The following is a 14,721-nucleotide window of genomic DNA, read 5'->3' as shown; positions in this document are numbered from 1 at the left end:
TCAGATGCTGGTACCAGGAGCGTGGCCAGTTCACACACAGCTGCTCCCCCCGCTGGCCAGGTGCCAGCCAGGAGCTTCGGGCAGATGGCTGAGCCAATCTTCCCTCCAGTGCCCCAACTGCAGGGGAGGCTGGGAAATGTGGTTCCTGGCTGGACGGTCACGTACCCAGCTGAAGCTATGGATAAGAAGGGGAGATTGAATGGGGGACCTTTCTTCGCAGTCTGTCATACACCCGACCTGGCAATTTTTAAATCGACTGAAGTATATTATATGTATATATGTATATATATAGCTTAAAACCTTTTCTCACACCATGTAGATGGGAAAGTGTGATCACTTGCCAGAGTAGAAAATTAACCACAAAGATAAATACAATAAGACATTAACCACAAAGATAAATACAATAAGACATAGTGCTAAATTCTCCCTGGAGATTTTTGTCCTGTCAAGGCTCTGAGCCCCAGCCTCCTCCTGCTGCACTCCTTCCGTTAAAGAGGAACATCAGTGTTTGAAGCATTTGAACATCAGGGTTTGTGGCACCAGAGGCACACTTTCACCTTGTAGGATCTGAAAGATGAAAAGGGGAAGGTGATTGCCGTCTTCACTAAATGGCGCAGTGTTATTGCAGATGGCTCGTGGGAACCCGGGGTCTGTGGACCGTGGATCCTGGTTTCTACTGTCCGCCTGCTGGGGGGGCTCCCTGGCTGTTTCCTCCATGGGCAGTTGATGTCTGCACTCTGAGCTTCATTTTCTTCCTGTGCAAAGAGGACTCTTTCTGTGGTGCACCGCCCGCCCCCCTCTCCCCCCACCACTGCTACCCCACCGGGCACGTAGCAAGCACTGAATAAATTCAGCAAATAACTTGCTGAGTACCTATTACACACTAAGTACTGTTCTTGGCACAGGTTGTGCGGTGGCAAATGAAATAGACAAGCTAATTTCAAATGCTGGGTTCTGATAGAAACAACTGACATAATGGGGTGACGTGTCGGTGGAGCTGGGGAGCAGTAACAGGTGACCAAGGGGAGCCCCTCTGAGTAGGTGATATTTGAGTAGAGCTGTTTGATGCTCTCATGGTACTTGGTGCTGGGTGTTGGGTATGTGGAGATGGCTTAGGCCCAGTCTTTGCCCCTGATGAATTCTTCCCCACCCCAAGCCTGTGTGTGTCCATCTGCTTCCCCTAAAACTAAAGTTCGGACTTGCTTGCTGACCAGGGGTGAGAATACCTGAGGAAAGAGATGGGTCTTCAGGCATGTAGATCTCTGTTTGAAGCACAGTTTTAGAAATGAGACTTGAGTTCAAATCCTCTGCCACTTTCTCATTCTGACCCTGGGCAACTGACTGAGCTCCAAGATCAGTAGTGATGGGTGTGGGCCTGGAGCCAGATCTAGCCCCTCCACTTCCCAACTCTGTAACCTTTGACAAGTTCTTTAAGGCTCTGTGCTTCCATTTCTACGTAAAATGGGGTTATGATCACTCCTCTTAAAGGTGGTGCAGAGTATACATTTGAGTTAATAAAAATATGCATGGTGAATGCTCTATAAATAACTACTAGTTTTTATTATTTCTATTTCAGATGAGAAAGATGAGGCTCTGGGAGGAGGAATAGCTTAGCCCAGGTCACCCAGTCAGGAAGTGGCTTATGAGGATAAATAGTGATCGTGGTAGGGCATCGCCTAGCTTAAGGTCCAACATATAATATTCACTCCATACTTGGGAGCTGGGGCTATTCCTGGCAATCAAAGGGCTGCCTTGTTCTGCTGCCCCTCAGCACAGGAAATTCCAAGGTGGTTTTTCCATACTGGCTTCTCTGGTTCTGTCCCTGCGGGGGAGAGCAGAGGGGCCCAGGTCCCCAAGCCAACTCATAAAAGATGGAATTGAATATCAACTTGCCTGTCTTAACCCCGTCTCTGTTGAGGGGGGTGGCTGTTACTTGGAGTGGCCTGGGCTGCCTTGAGCCTATCTGGGTATTTCCTTGTGCTGGCAGCCCTCACCCTGTCCTTGAAATGGTTCTGGCTGGGTAGCAGACTATAGGTGGTGTGGGTGAAATTTGGGACTGGTTTAAGGCGGGGACAAGACCCAGAACACAGGCTTCCTTGTGCTGCTGGAGAGGGAGGGCAGGAGGGAACTGGAGACCCCGTTCCTCCCTTAGGCACTCTCTTGCTTACAGTCCACGATGGCTTGGTCCTCGGTGCTCCTTGGTGTTGTCTTGCTGTCTGCCTTCCCAGGTCCTAGTGTCGGGGGCCACCTGATGCCCAGGCTGGCTGACTGGAAGCTGTGTGCTGACGAGGAATGCAGCCGTAAGAGTTGGGGGTTGGGGGCGTTGGGGGCTTGGATTGCTAGCCTGTGGGGAGGGTGCTGTTACTCCCTTCTGTTCCTTCCCCAGACCCCATCTCCATGGCCGTGGCCCTTCAGGACTACGTGGCCCCCGACTGCCGTTTCCTGACCATACGCCAGGGCCAAGTGGTGTATGTCTTCTCCAAGCTGAAGGGCCGAGGGCGGCTCTTCTGGGGAGGCAGCGTGAGTCTTGGGAGAACAGAGGAGGCAAGGGTAGGGTGGCTGGGGTGGGCGTGCACCCTGATTTTTCACCTGAAGGGAAAATCTGAGGGAGTGAGCTGAAATATAGTTTTGGAGGGGAGGCTATTGTGGTCTACTTTACTTTGTTTAGCAATTATTAGGGCACCTACTATGGTGGGTACAATAAAGAACGACCCCTTTTATTCTAATGGAGGGAGACAAGGAGGTAGGTGCCACCCCATCAAAAATACCAGCAAGTATGTGCTGCTTTGAGAATTAATACAAAGTGACTGGGTGACTAATTCACATGGGGTGGTCAGGGAGGACCTTCGAGCATGTGACTTTAAGCTGGGATTGGAATGACAAGGATGGAGCAAGCCAAGTCGAGATCAGGGAGAAGAGAGTGCAAAGATCTTCAGCAGGAGTGAGCTTGCCATCTTCCCAGACCCCGGCTTTTAACTCCTCTTCCCCAGGTTCAGGGAGATTACTATGGAGACGTAGCTGCTCGCCTGGGCTATTTCCCCAGTAGCATTGTACGCGAAGACCAGACCCTGAAGCCTGGCAAAACTGATGTGAAGACAGATGTGAGTGTCTTGGGGGCTGGCAGGGACTTGGAGGGAGGGCCCTTGGGCAAAGATGCCCCTACCCTTGGCTCCCTGGCATCCTAGCTGTATGCGCTGGAGCAAATCCCCTGCCTTTTCTTATCTGAAAAATGAGGAGTGATTTCTAAGTCCTAGTCCGATTGAGAGGTGCAAAGGGTAGAGGGCTCTAGGCTAATTTGCATAGCATTTGTGCAGCCAAACCTGGCGCCTGTGGCTGCAGCATTTGCTAAAACCACTAGATCCTTTGTGGTGTGACCGCTAGTTTTCTCCCCACTGTTTCCCCTTTCTCTTTTTCAGAAATGGGATTTCTACTGCCAGTGAGCTCAGTCTACCGCTGTCTCTGCTGTTGTTTCTCGCTGACTTTATGCAAATACATCAGCCAAGTGCAAACTATGGGTGTCGGTGGTCTTTGTGGTGGGTCTCTAGAAAGGAAGTGTTTCCCCAGGCTTCTGAATCTAGCCAATCAACCCACTGACTGTGGTAACGTCAGTGGTTGCTAGGCAGAATTTCACGGACTAAGAGCTCTTTGCTCCAAGCTGGGTACCAGAGGTGGGCTCGTAAGCTTAGATATTACAAACAGATGAGAAGATGGAACAACTAAACAGCCAAACTGGGGGATTATAGTGTCTTCTCTTGACTAATAAGAGAACTATTGAACTATTGGGAATGAGCCAGTTGAACCATGAGGAAGACATAAATCACAGAGCAGAGGTTTTCTAGGATTTCTTGGAAGATTATCCGCAAAGGGAGGTAGGAGGTTAATCTGTGCGTATCATGCGTACCATCCCAGTTTTCATCCTCCTTGCCTTAGAGATCAGTACGCCTCAGCTCTGGATCGGCTCCTACCCCCGCTCCCTTCTTTGCATTCGTATCCCCGCCCCCAAGTCCGCTTCTACCCAATCTGGAATCTCGACTCTGCCCACGGACTCCTGACCAAATCCGTTTCTCTGCTCGGCGAAGCGTCTCTGGCACCGCCAATCGCTCGTGTTGGTCCCGCCCCTTTAGGCCCTGCCCCTCTCTCCCCACCAGTCTGCGCTTTTGTCCCGCCCCCTGCCTGCAGAGTCCGCCAATCCTTGTCTTGGAAAGCGTGGCCTGGTGTCCCGCAGCATTAGCGGGTCGCGCCGGAGGGGGGTGGAGGCGGAAGTGGCGGTGCCGGCCCGGGGAGTAGGAAGAAGCCGGGGCTGCAGCCCGAGTGGAGCGGCTGCCAGCCGAGGAGCAGGCGCGGCCGTGTCGCCATATTGCGGCCCTAAGCGGCCGCGACCGAGTCATGGCTGAGACCTACGGTGAGGGTGGTGGGCGGAAGCTGGGGTCTGGGGTCTGGGCCCAGAAAGGATGCGGCCTGTGGGTATGGGGCGGGGCTTTATATATCAGGGGGCGGGGTCAGCTATTATGGGGCAGGGCCTAGTTGATGCTGGGAGGGGCTTAGTGGGTCTGAGGCTGAGCTTAATCAGTTTGGGCGGAGCCTGAGGGTCTGGTGTCTGGGCGAAATAGATCTGGGGCGGGATTTGAGGGAAACAGTCCTGATGGATCATGGTTAGGTCTTGAGGGAAAGGGTGAGCCTTAATGTGTCTGGGCGGAGCCTGAGTGGATGGGGCGGGGCTGATTGCGTGAATGGCAGGGATCAACCTTGATGGGCTGGGGGGACGCTGAAGGGATGCTCTGGGCCCTGGGATTACTCAGGGAGAGGTCTGGAATGCGGTTGGGGGTGAGTTGTCCTTTAGGCGGTGGGGCTAATGGCAAGGGGTGGGGTTTAAGCTTGAGAATAGGGGTAGGGCCTTGGGCTGAGGGAGGGATGGAGGGACTGAGAATTGGAAAATCTGGATGGATGGATAGATAGGAAGTAGGAGAACAGGGTGCGGTAAAAGGAGCACTGGTTTAGGGGTCAGAGGGAGCTGCATTCATTCAACAAACAGAGAAAAGCAGAGGGAACTATGCAAAGACCCTGAGGTAGGAACCAGCTTGTCATCTTTAGGCAGTAGACTAAAGGCCAGAGGCTGGAGTGGAGTGAATGAATCAGAAAGTGGTAGGAGCTGAGTTGTGGGGGTCAAGGGCAAGATTGTAGTCCTTGATGAAATGGTGAATCCCAGCTCTACCTGGCAGTAGGATCTTGGACAAGTCAGTTAACCTTTCTGGCCTCAGTTTCCTCATCTGGAAAATGGGGATAATTATTAGTATATCTCCCTCACAGAGTTTTCCTGAGGGTTGAGTTGTTGATGTAAGTAAAGACCTTTAGAACTGTGCCTGATATGTGGTAAGCACTATATAAGAATTATCCATTACCGTTGTTACCCACTGTTCTGTATCTGTCTGTGTCTGTTCTCTCCCCATAATTGTGATGTTCTTTGGATTCCATCTTTTCATGTCTGTCTTTCTCTCTGCATGGGTTTCCTTGAATTTGGCTCCATCTGCTCAGACTTCCTCTTCAAATTCCTGGTGATTGGCAGTGCAGGAACGGGCAAATCATGTCTCCTTCATCAGTTCATTGAGAATAAGTGTGAGTTTCTGACAGTGGTCCTGGGAGCACTAAACTGTGGGCATGGCCATGGTGTGGGCAAGTAGGCAGCTGCCGGGGTGGGCAGGGGCAGGGCTGGCCAGAGGTACAACGCCAGAGCTGGCTGCCTGGTCCTTACCTTGGTATACGCTCTTTGCTAGGTCCTCCTTGAGCCTCAGTCACCCCAGCAATGAGAATGGGTTTGTACCGGCTGAGGAGGCCTTGGAGGACAGGGAATCCTCTGAGCCCCCACACTGCCTCTTCTCCCCCTCCCACTCCCAGTCAAACAGGACTCCAACCACACGATCGGCGTGGAGTTTGGATCTCGGGTGGTCAGCGTGGGTGGGAAGACCGTGAAGCTACAGATTTGGGACACAGCCGGCCAGGAGCGGTTTCGGTAGGTGGGCTGGGCCCCCATGGAGAGAAGGCAGGGGAGAGGGGAGGAGAGAGGAGGGGTAGAGGTGTGCAGAGCTACCTGGAAATACAATGACAGGAGCAAGGAGGCGCTGAGAGGGCAGGCAAGGTAGAGGGAGAGAGAGAGAGAGACTGTGATGAGCAGGTCCATGTAGTCAAAGAAAGAAGGCGCCTTGGAGAGAGGACGGCAGAGACAATGAGAAAAAGAGATTGAGAAGGAAGCATAATGAAGAGTGCGAGGGCCGGGGAGGGACGGCAGACCCTAGCGAGACGAGACTCTGTGGGATAGACCCATGTGGCTGGAGGGACGGAGACTTTTCCCCAGGGAGAAACGAGGCCTGGAGACAAGGAGATGCTTGGGGGTGGGGCGAGGGGTAGAGAATGACAGATAATGACTAAAACAGAAAAGGAAACTTGAAAGAGAGATACAAACACTCAGGAAGGGAGAGAGAAAGAGAGACAGACTGAGAGAGAAGAGAAGGAGAAGGGAGATAAGGAGACTCAAAGAGAAACAGAGGTGAGAGACAGGGAGAGTGGGCCGGGGTGGCCAGAGAGATGGAGAAATGGATGTTTTGTGGGGAGAGGGAAATGTGTAGGACTCAGCACACAGTATGTCTTCAGGACATCTCTGCAGAAAAGGTGACAGACACATGGAAACCCTGAGCCTGAGAAACAGACAGCAGCGAGAGAGCAAGGGAATCCAGTCCATGGGGAAGCGTGGTTCCTGGGCAGCACTGGGTAGCTGCTGAGTTAATATTTGTGTGTGAGTTCTCTGCTTGAGGTGCACAGAGGTAGAGACCGAGAGGGTGGAGGGGAGACAGGTGTACGACGTGCACGGGGCTGGCAGTAAGTGCTCCATAAATGCTTGCAGCATGACTGCATGAGTTCCAGAGGGACCCAGCCTGTTCCAGGGAGAAGCAGACAGTCGGCCACTCTGGGAAGGGGGCCTCCCCCAACCAGAGCGGGAGAGGGCCAAGCGGTTGTAGTTGTGTAGTGCTTGGCTAGGACTGGGTGAAAGGGGGATGACAGAAAATGTTGAATGAATGGGAAAGGGTGACGATGACAGAGCCAGAGCAACAGAGATGGAGAGAAATAGAGAATTAAAGATACACATGCACACAAGAGACAGAAAGGCACAGACCAATGAAGAGATGCAGAAAGACAGGGACACAGAGAGAGTCACAGGTAGGAAGAGGGAATTCCCTGGCCGTCCAGTAGTTAGGACTCAGTGCTTTCACTGCCGGGGCCCCAGGTTCAATCCCTGGTCAGGGAACTAAGATCCCACAGGCCAAATGGCACGGCCAAAAAGTTGTTGTTTTTTTTTTTGTGGTACACGGGCCTCTCACTGTTGTGGCCTCTCCCCTTGCGGAGCACAGGCTCCGGACGCGCAGGCTAAGCGGCCACGGCTCACGGGCCCAACCGCTCCGCAGCATGTGGGATCTTCCCAGACCGGGGCACGAACCTGTGTCCCCTGCATCGGCAGGCGGACTCTCAACCACTGTGCCACCAGGGAAACAGAAAAAGTTTTAAGAAATGAAAAAAGGTAGGGAGACTGAGGCGGAGGCTGGCAGCTAAGTGCGATAGAGATTGAGGGAAACAGAGAGACCGCAAGTGGGAGAAACTGTAGACCATGGCCAGGTTTAGGGGGATGGGCCAGCAGTGAAGGGGGGCCTCCGAACCACCAGTCTCTCTCCGCAGAGGGGGGCAGTCCTGGGGCACACCCCAGCCTCGGGGGTGACTGGGTCCCCCTGGCCCCACAGGTCGGTGACACGGAGTTACTACCGAGGGGCGGCTGGAGCCCTGCTGGTGTATGACATCACCAGGTGGGTGCACGGAGTGGGGCGGGGTGGGGCCTGGGCTGCCCCCCACCCACGTCCGCCTCCCTCCTGGCTCCCTTCTCCACAGCCGGGAGACCTACAACTCGCTGGCCGCCTGGCTGACGGATGCCCGCACGCTGGCCAGCCCCAATATCGTGGTCATTCTCTGTGGCAACAAGAAGGACCTGGACCTGGAACGTGAGGTCACTTTCCTGGAGGCCTCCCGCTTTGCCCAGGAGAACGGTGAGGGCTGGGCGGGGGGGCTATACAGTGGGGCCCATGGGCCTGCTGGCTCTCTGTAGCTCTGCCCAGCAGGGGGATGTGGAGATTTAGAGGTCTGGGTTCAAATCTGGGTGTGGTCACATTGCGAGCTGTGTGACCACGCTGGTCCTCAGTCTCCTCATCTGGAAAGCTGGGATCACGGCGTTTCTGCTTCACATAGTGCATGACGGGTAAGGGATGTGGTCCATGGGGACTTCTCAGCACTGCCTGGATGGATGGGTGCTTGACTCACGGTGGCTGCTAAGAAGGTTTTGACCACTGTGGGGAGGCAGCACAGGGTATTGGTATAAGGTGGAGACTGCAAACTCTGATGGCCCTAGGGGACAGGTACATTTTGTGAGCAAAGGAGAGGGCACAGGGTAGATCCCAGGTTAGCAGGCACTGGCATTAGGGGAGTAGACGAGACTGACAGCCGCATCGAAAGGTATGCAAGGATACTATCATCAAAAAGACTACAAATAACAAATGTTGGCAAGGATGTGGAGAAAAGGGAACCCTCCTACACTGTTGGTGGGAATGTAAATTGGTGCAGCTACTATGGAGAACAGTATGGAGGTTTCTCAAAAAACTAAAATTGAACTACCATGTGACCCAGCAATCCCAATCCTGAGTATAGATCTGAAAAAAACAAAAACACTAATTCGAAAAGGTACACGTACCCCAATGTTCATAGCAGCATTAGTTACAATTGCCAAGATATGGAAGCAACCTAAGTGTCCATCAACAGAGGAATGGATAAACAAGATGTGGTATATATATTATATATATATATATATATATATACACACAATGGAATACTAGTCAGCTGTAAAAAAGAATGAAATAATGCCATTTGCAGCAACATAGATGGACTTGGAGGGCATTATGCTAGGTGAAATAAGTCAGACAGAGAAAGACAAATACTGTTTGGTATCACTTATATGTGGAATCTAAAAAATAAAACAAACTAGTGAATATAACAACAACAAAAGGTAAGCAGGTCTAAACTCATTTGAAAACATCATGTTGGCCAAAATCTGCCGGCCTAGGGTCTGTCCCTGTTCCTTCAGTTTGTAACCTGCAGGTTTAGAGGATTTGCCATCAGAAAGATGTGGATTTGAATCCTGGCTCTTACTTACTGTGAGATGGCTGTCACATGACTGGTGGGTGGTCTGTGATGGGCCTGTGCTAGATGGTGCTGGGGACACAGTGATGAAGAGAGCCCTGGAGCCAGCTGTCATGGCCTCACAGTCCGGGGGGCAGGGGGAGGACCATTTCCAGATAGTGACAGCCCGAAGAGGTCAGGGCTGGGAGTGGGGAGGCACAGGGGTCTGTGGGAGCCCAGAGGAGGAACCTGACTCATCCTGGGAGGTCAGGAGGACACTCTGGAGGAGGAGATGTGAGCTGAGCTCTAAAGGAAGAGCTCGGTGGGTACCTGGGGAAGGGGGCATTCATGGCAGAGGAACAGCATGTACGGAGGCCCAGATTGAAGGCAAAGGTGGAACGTTTGAGGAACAGAACGAGAGGCAGCAGGTCAGAGTCGGAGTGGAGGATGGGGACTGACTGAGACCCTGACCTTCCGAGTGTCTGCCCCCCCAGAGCTAATGTTCCTGGAAACTAGTGCTCTCACGGGTGAGAACGTGGAGGAGGCTTTCCTGAAGTGTGCCCGCACCATTCTGAACAAGATCGACTCCGGTGAGGCCCCCAACTGCCCGGAGTGGGAGTGGAAGGCAGGGTCCAGAGGACTCCAAGGGACCAGTCCTCACCTCTCTGCTCCCCCCAGGTGAGCTTGACCCCGAGAGGATGGGCTCCGGCATTCAATATGGTGACGCCTCCCTTCGCCAGCTGCGGCAGCCTCGGAGTGCCCAGGCCGTGGCCCCTCAGCCCTGCGGCTGCTGAGACCTGCAGAGCCAGGTGGGATACTGGGGACTCGGGCTGCAGGGCTGGTCTCCTGACAAAGGGGAGTACGGAGCAGAGACAGAGACACAGAAAAGGAGAGATGACAAGACAAACAGAGTGAGGAAGAAAGACACAAGAACACTTGAGTTAAAGGGGCCATCTTCCCGGCCCTGGGAAACCACCCGTCCTTCCCATCCCACCGCCAGCTCTCTGCCCTGCATCTCTGACCCTCCCATTCATAATTCATCAAATGTTGGTTGAGTGCCTCCTCAGCGCCAGGCCCTGTTCCCAGCACTGGGGCTATAACAGTGGGGAAAACAGACAAAAATCCCTGCCTTCGTGGAGGAGATGGACAATAAACAAGATACACAAGCAAATTGTATAGTAGGTAGGGCGATAAGAGCTATGGAGAAGAATCAAGGAGGGAGGGGCGGCGGAGGAGTGGAGTGTTAAATAGGATGATGAGCGGAGGCCGCACTGAGAAGGTGACATTTGAGCAAAGACCTGAAGGAGCTGAGGGAGGGGTCATGTGGGGACCTGGGGGAAGAGTGTTCTAAGCAGAGAGAACAGCCAGTACAAAGCCCTGAGGTAGGGCCCTGCCTCCTCCCCTGGGTGAGGAAGTCCAAGGAGGCCAGCGTGGCTGGAGTGGAGTATGTGTGCGTGCGTGCGCGCACGTGCGTGCTGGGGAATAGGTGAGCTGGAGATGAGGTTGGGGTGGGAGGAAGCAATGAATTAGGGCCTTGTGAGCCACAGGAAGGACTCTGGCTATACGCTGGGTGGGATGAGAGCTATAGGAGGGCTCCGAGCAGAGAAGGGACAAGATCTGATTCAGGTGTTCACAGGGCCCCTCTGGCTGCATATAGAGGACAGACTGAAGGGGGGCAGGGGTGGTTGCCTGGAGACCAGTGAGTAGGCCACTCCAAAGTCAAGGTGAGAGACGATGGTGGACAGGATCAAAGTGGGGGCGGAGGAGGGGTTGCGAAGTGAATAGATTTGTACCCTCCCTGATCTGTCTCCAGGCTTGTCCCCTCCTCATGTAGTCACTGGGTCTTCCTAAAGCACAAATCTGATTCCTTCCCTCTCTTTTCGGGTAACCTCTCCCCCTCCTCCAGGAAGCCATGCTTGTTCCCCTGTGCTTGGTCCAAAGTCCCTGACAGGCTTGAAAGTTCCTACAGGATTTGGTCCTAGCCCCACCTCTCGCGGGTGTGTATGTCTTGACAATTCTTGTCTCTGTGCTTCATGCCCACCCAACCCTCCACCCCACAGCCACTGGCAGCTCCAGGATGGCTGTGGAGCAAAGTGTTTAGACTTTGGATATATGTACTTAGAGAGCAGACCCAATGGATATGGAATGTGAGAGAGGAGTCAAGGATGAGCTCTTTGGGCAGGGCTCTTTTCCTTCCAGGCCTTTGCATCTGCTGTGCCTGTGCTCCCTTCTGGCACCAACTCCCATTCATCATCAGGTCTCTACTAAAATGCCTCTTCCTGCAGGGAACCTTCATAGGCTTCCCAAGTGGGGCCACTCCCTCTAGATGGGCAGTCTCACAACTGCCCCTCCTTTTCAAAGCGTTCAACTGACAGAGCTGATCATTGTTATCTGTATGGTGTTTGTCTAACCCATCTGAGAAGGTGATAGATCACAGACTCCAGAGCTGGGCTGCCTGCATGTATACTCCAACTCTGTCACTTCATAGCTCTGGGCAAATTATTTAACCTCTCTGGGCCTTGGTTTCCTCATCTGTAAATGGGGCTAATGATAGTACCCACCTCAATGTGAGTGTGGAGAAGATTAAGTTAATTCATGTAAAGTGCTTAGAACAGGGCCTGACAGTCAGTAAACTAAAATGCTTAGAACAGGGCCTGACAGTCAGTAAACTAAGACTTGATAAACGAGGCCTGTTTATTATTTTTCTTCTTCGTGTCCATTTTAAAGACTCTGGGCTATGTAGAATCAGATGGGTGTGTACTCTTCGCCTCAGAGCTTAGTTTTGAGTCTGTTTCAGGGTGTTCCCTCAGTGAATCAGATGTAGTAAGACTGCATTTTCAAACTCTGTTGACTGCACTCTACAGGAGGAAATATACTTTATTTGTTGATCTAATACAGTCACACACGTATAAAACTAAAACACGTTCTTGTATTAATATTCTTTCTCTTAAGATTGAGGTGAAATTCACACAACAAATTTAGCCATTTTAAAGCGTACAATTCAGTGGCATTTAGTACATTCTCAAGGTTATGCAACCACCACCTCTGTCGAGTTTCAAAGCATTTTCATCACCCTTAAAAGGAAACCCCATACCCTTTAAGCATTCATTCTCCATTCTCCCCAGAGTCTGGCCCCCACCCATCTGCTTTCTGTCTCTATGGACCAACATTTGAAGCACTCTGAAATTTTCTTTCTTTTCTTTTTTTTTTTAATATGTTAACATTTTAATTTTTATGGTATTTTCTATTTTATTCTGTTACAACAATTGCTCAAGGCCCACCAAACTGATTTCCCAACCCACTAATGCAGTTGTACACATTGGAATCACCTGGAGAGCTTTAAAAGATACTGATGCCCAGGCCTTACCCCAGAGATTCTGAAGTGATCTGGGGATTTCTAGAAGCTCCCAGGTAATGCTATCTGCAGATAACTACAAAACAGGAAGTGATGTGTCTCCTCGGTTTGGAAAACACGGGAATGAGACCTAGAGCCTGGATGATCCAGGAACATAGAGGAACACAGAGGTGCAAAGGTGGGGACACAGAATGTAGACACTGAGATGCCCCTCTACAGACTCAAGGAGACAGCTCTCTGAGGCAAGTAAACAGGGAGTTGCATGTGCCCTCAGCTCTAGAGCCCCACAGTACCTGCAGACAAGAAACAGAAAGTCAGACAATGTAGAAACTTTGGGAGAAAGAGAAAAATATGGACAGACAGGCACAGTTAGGCGGGCAGGAAGATACCCAGAAATGAGGCAGAGACACCAGCCAACAGACCCAAGATCCCTCCAGTTCACGGCACACTTTTCTTTCAGCTCACCCGTTCTCCAGGACCAGCCCTGTCCTTCTGGCTGGGGCCCAGACCCAGGCCCTGGGAGACTGAGCCCCTTACCTTGACCTGGCCCCAGAGAAGCTGCCCCGCCACCTGTCCCCCTTCCCTGGCCTGGTGGGGCCTGGCTGAGGGGCAAGACTGAGCCATGGGGGAAGGGGGAATCCGTACCTGCTGCTGCTTCCTCTGTCTTGGCTAACCCCTCTTCCCCCTGAACCCCTAACTATACTCAAAGAGTTTCCAAAGCCCGAGACCAGGGCCATTTGGCCTCAGCTCCCCTGGCCCTGCCACTGCGAGTACGTGTTATTTATTACCTTACCTGGAGGCCTGTCCCGTCCCCACCCCACCCCCATAAAGCATTGTTTACACCTGTGTCATAGCCTCTGTCATTTTGGGGTGGTGGGGAGGGGGGGGAAGAGGTCACTGACGGTGTTTGGGGGCCATGTTTTTGGGTTGGGCATGGTACGGGGGTCCACCATGACTCCATGGCTCAGATGTATGTTGTAGAGGGAGTTTGCCCACATACGTAACGTAACACTAATGTCCCTGTGTTTGCAATGGGTGTCATGGGATCCGTAGGAATGTGTGCTGCTTGTGTGTGTGACACTGTTGCTTATGACTACTCTGTGTCCTTGGTGATTGTGTCTGTAAGACTGGCGTTGCTTGGGACACCAAAGCTAGGGAATGAGAATTCAGGCCTGTAGTTGAGCCCTGGGTCTGGGCCCAGTGGGTGATAGCTATGCATGTCTGATGCCTGAAAGTCTGAGGCAGTGTCTATTTGGTGTGTAACTGTGTTTGTGTGCCCCTGAGGTCTGTGTGTGTTTTGCTGTGAATTTGACTCCTTTGATACACTTGTGTGTGACCATGAACCCTGTGTGTGCCCCTGAAGACTGTGTGGGCTTTTGTGTCACCGGGACTCCTGTGCATATTTGAGATCAGTGTGTTGCCTCCTGTGTCCAGGTGAACCTCTGACACCCGCACATGCTCTGCCAGGGACAGGTGCAGCCCACTGAGGACACTCCCAACTGCTCTCCCAACCCCGGTTTGGCCTTAAACCACCCTCACGGGAGGCCTGAGTCCCTGCTCAGCCTGGGTGCTGGCGGAGGGGGTGGGGCATTTAAATGACCTCATCTGCATAGTCCTCCCAGGTCAGGTCGTCCAGAGACTCGAGGCTGTCATGCAAATGTCTTCTCTGAGTAGCTTTCCTAGGTTGTTTTATTCGGGTGCCACACAGTTGTCCCGATGGGGCAGGGTGGAGCGAGTCAGAATGTTTGCACGTCCCTTCTTGTTCTTCTTCCCTTCTCTCAAGGACGTTCCGCTCTTCTTTTCCTCCGTTATAAAAAGTCCTTATGTAAATTACTTACTGTCGTGCAAATTTACATACATTTCCCAACTAATTGCTCAGACGTTTCTCAATATTCCTATTCTTGGGCTGTGAGAAGGCGGAGCTGTCCATGTAAATAATACCGATGATCTGTATGCCTCCCCTACCCTGCTAGTCATCGTTCCGCCGCGTTCTCGGCTCCAAGGGGGCGGTCCTGTCTATGTAAATAGGATTATTTGCATGCCCCTCCCACTCGCTTGGCATAATATGTGCCGAAACTCCCCCACCGGATCCAGCCCTTCCTAACTGCGTTCCTCCTCTCGCGCAGAAGGGGCGGAGCGGAGAGTGCATAAAAACCTTG

General features: G+C 52.3%; 2 protein-coding genes across 3 annotated transcripts; both read left to right on the top strand.

The window, feature by feature from the left end:
- The first annotated feature begins 1,749 nt into the window (after nucleotides 1-1,749).
- MIA (MIA SH3 domain containing) lies at nucleotides 1,750-3,498 on the top strand. Its single transcript, XM_082676991.1, has 4 exons — nucleotides 1,750-2,300; nucleotides 2,387-2,520; nucleotides 2,991-3,101; nucleotides 3,417-3,498. The coding sequence occupies exons 1-4, from the start codon at nucleotides 2,177-2,179 to the stop codon at nucleotides 3,438-3,440; spliced, it is 393 nt and encodes a 130-aa protein (XP_082533117.1). The 5' UTR covers nucleotides 1,750-2,176; the 3' UTR covers nucleotides 3,441-3,498.
- A 778-nt stretch (nucleotides 3,499-4,276) lies between these two features.
- Nucleotides 4,277-13,392, top strand: RAB4B (RAB4B, member RAS oncogene family). 2 transcript variants are annotated; one of them, XM_082676923.1, is made up of 8 exons: nucleotides 4,277-4,402; nucleotides 5,533-5,613; nucleotides 5,893-6,007; nucleotides 7,785-7,847; nucleotides 7,930-8,084; nucleotides 9,702-9,797; nucleotides 9,886-10,016; nucleotides 13,023-13,392. In XM_082676923.1, the coding sequence occupies exons 1-7, from the start codon at nucleotides 4,387-4,389 to the stop codon at nucleotides 9,999-10,001; spliced, it is 642 nt and encodes a 213-aa protein (XP_082533049.1). In that variant the 5' UTR covers nucleotides 4,277-4,386; the 3' UTR covers nucleotides 10,002-10,016; nucleotides 13,023-13,392. The 2 variants fall into 2 exon arrangements, with proteins under 2 accessions (XP_082533049.1, XP_082533050.1); XM_082676924.1 differs by lacking the exons at nucleotides 4,277-4,402; nucleotides 5,533-5,613 and having other exon boundaries at nucleotides 5,948-6,007; nucleotides 7,723-8,084.
- The last annotated feature ends 1,329 nt before the right edge of the window (nucleotides 13,393-14,721 follow it).

This window comes from Grampus griseus, assembly GCF_964374135.1.
Source record: "Grampus griseus genome assembly, chromosome: 19".
Taxonomy (NCBI): domain Eukaryota; kingdom Metazoa; phylum Chordata; class Mammalia; order Artiodactyla; family Delphinidae; genus Grampus; species Grampus griseus.
The sequence above is the reverse complement of the archived record's forward strand: the minus strand, read 5'-3'. Positions and strand labels throughout refer to the sequence as shown.

Coding starts and splice junctions, on each gene's coding strand:
- MIA (XM_082676991.1), top strand. CDS start 2,177: ATGGCTTGGTCCTCGGTGCTCCTTGGTGTTGTCTTGCTGTCTGCCTTC. Junction 2,301..2,386: donor TGCTGACGAGGAATGCAGCC/GTAAGAGTTGGG, acceptor TTCCTTCCCCAG/ACCCCATCTCCATGGCCGTG. Junction 2,521..2,990: donor GGCTCTTCTGGGGAGGCAGC/GTGAGTCTTGGG, acceptor CCTCTTCCCCAG/GTTCAGGGAGATTACTATGG.
- RAB4B (XM_082676923.1), top strand. Junction 5,614..5,892: donor TCAGTTCATTGAGAATAAGT/GTGAGTTTCTGA, acceptor TCCCACTCCCAG/TCAAACAGGACTCCAACCAC. Junction 8,085..9,701: donor CCGCTTTGCCCAGGAGAACG/GTGAGGGCTGGG, acceptor CTGCCCCCCCAG/AGCTAATGTTCCTGGAAACT.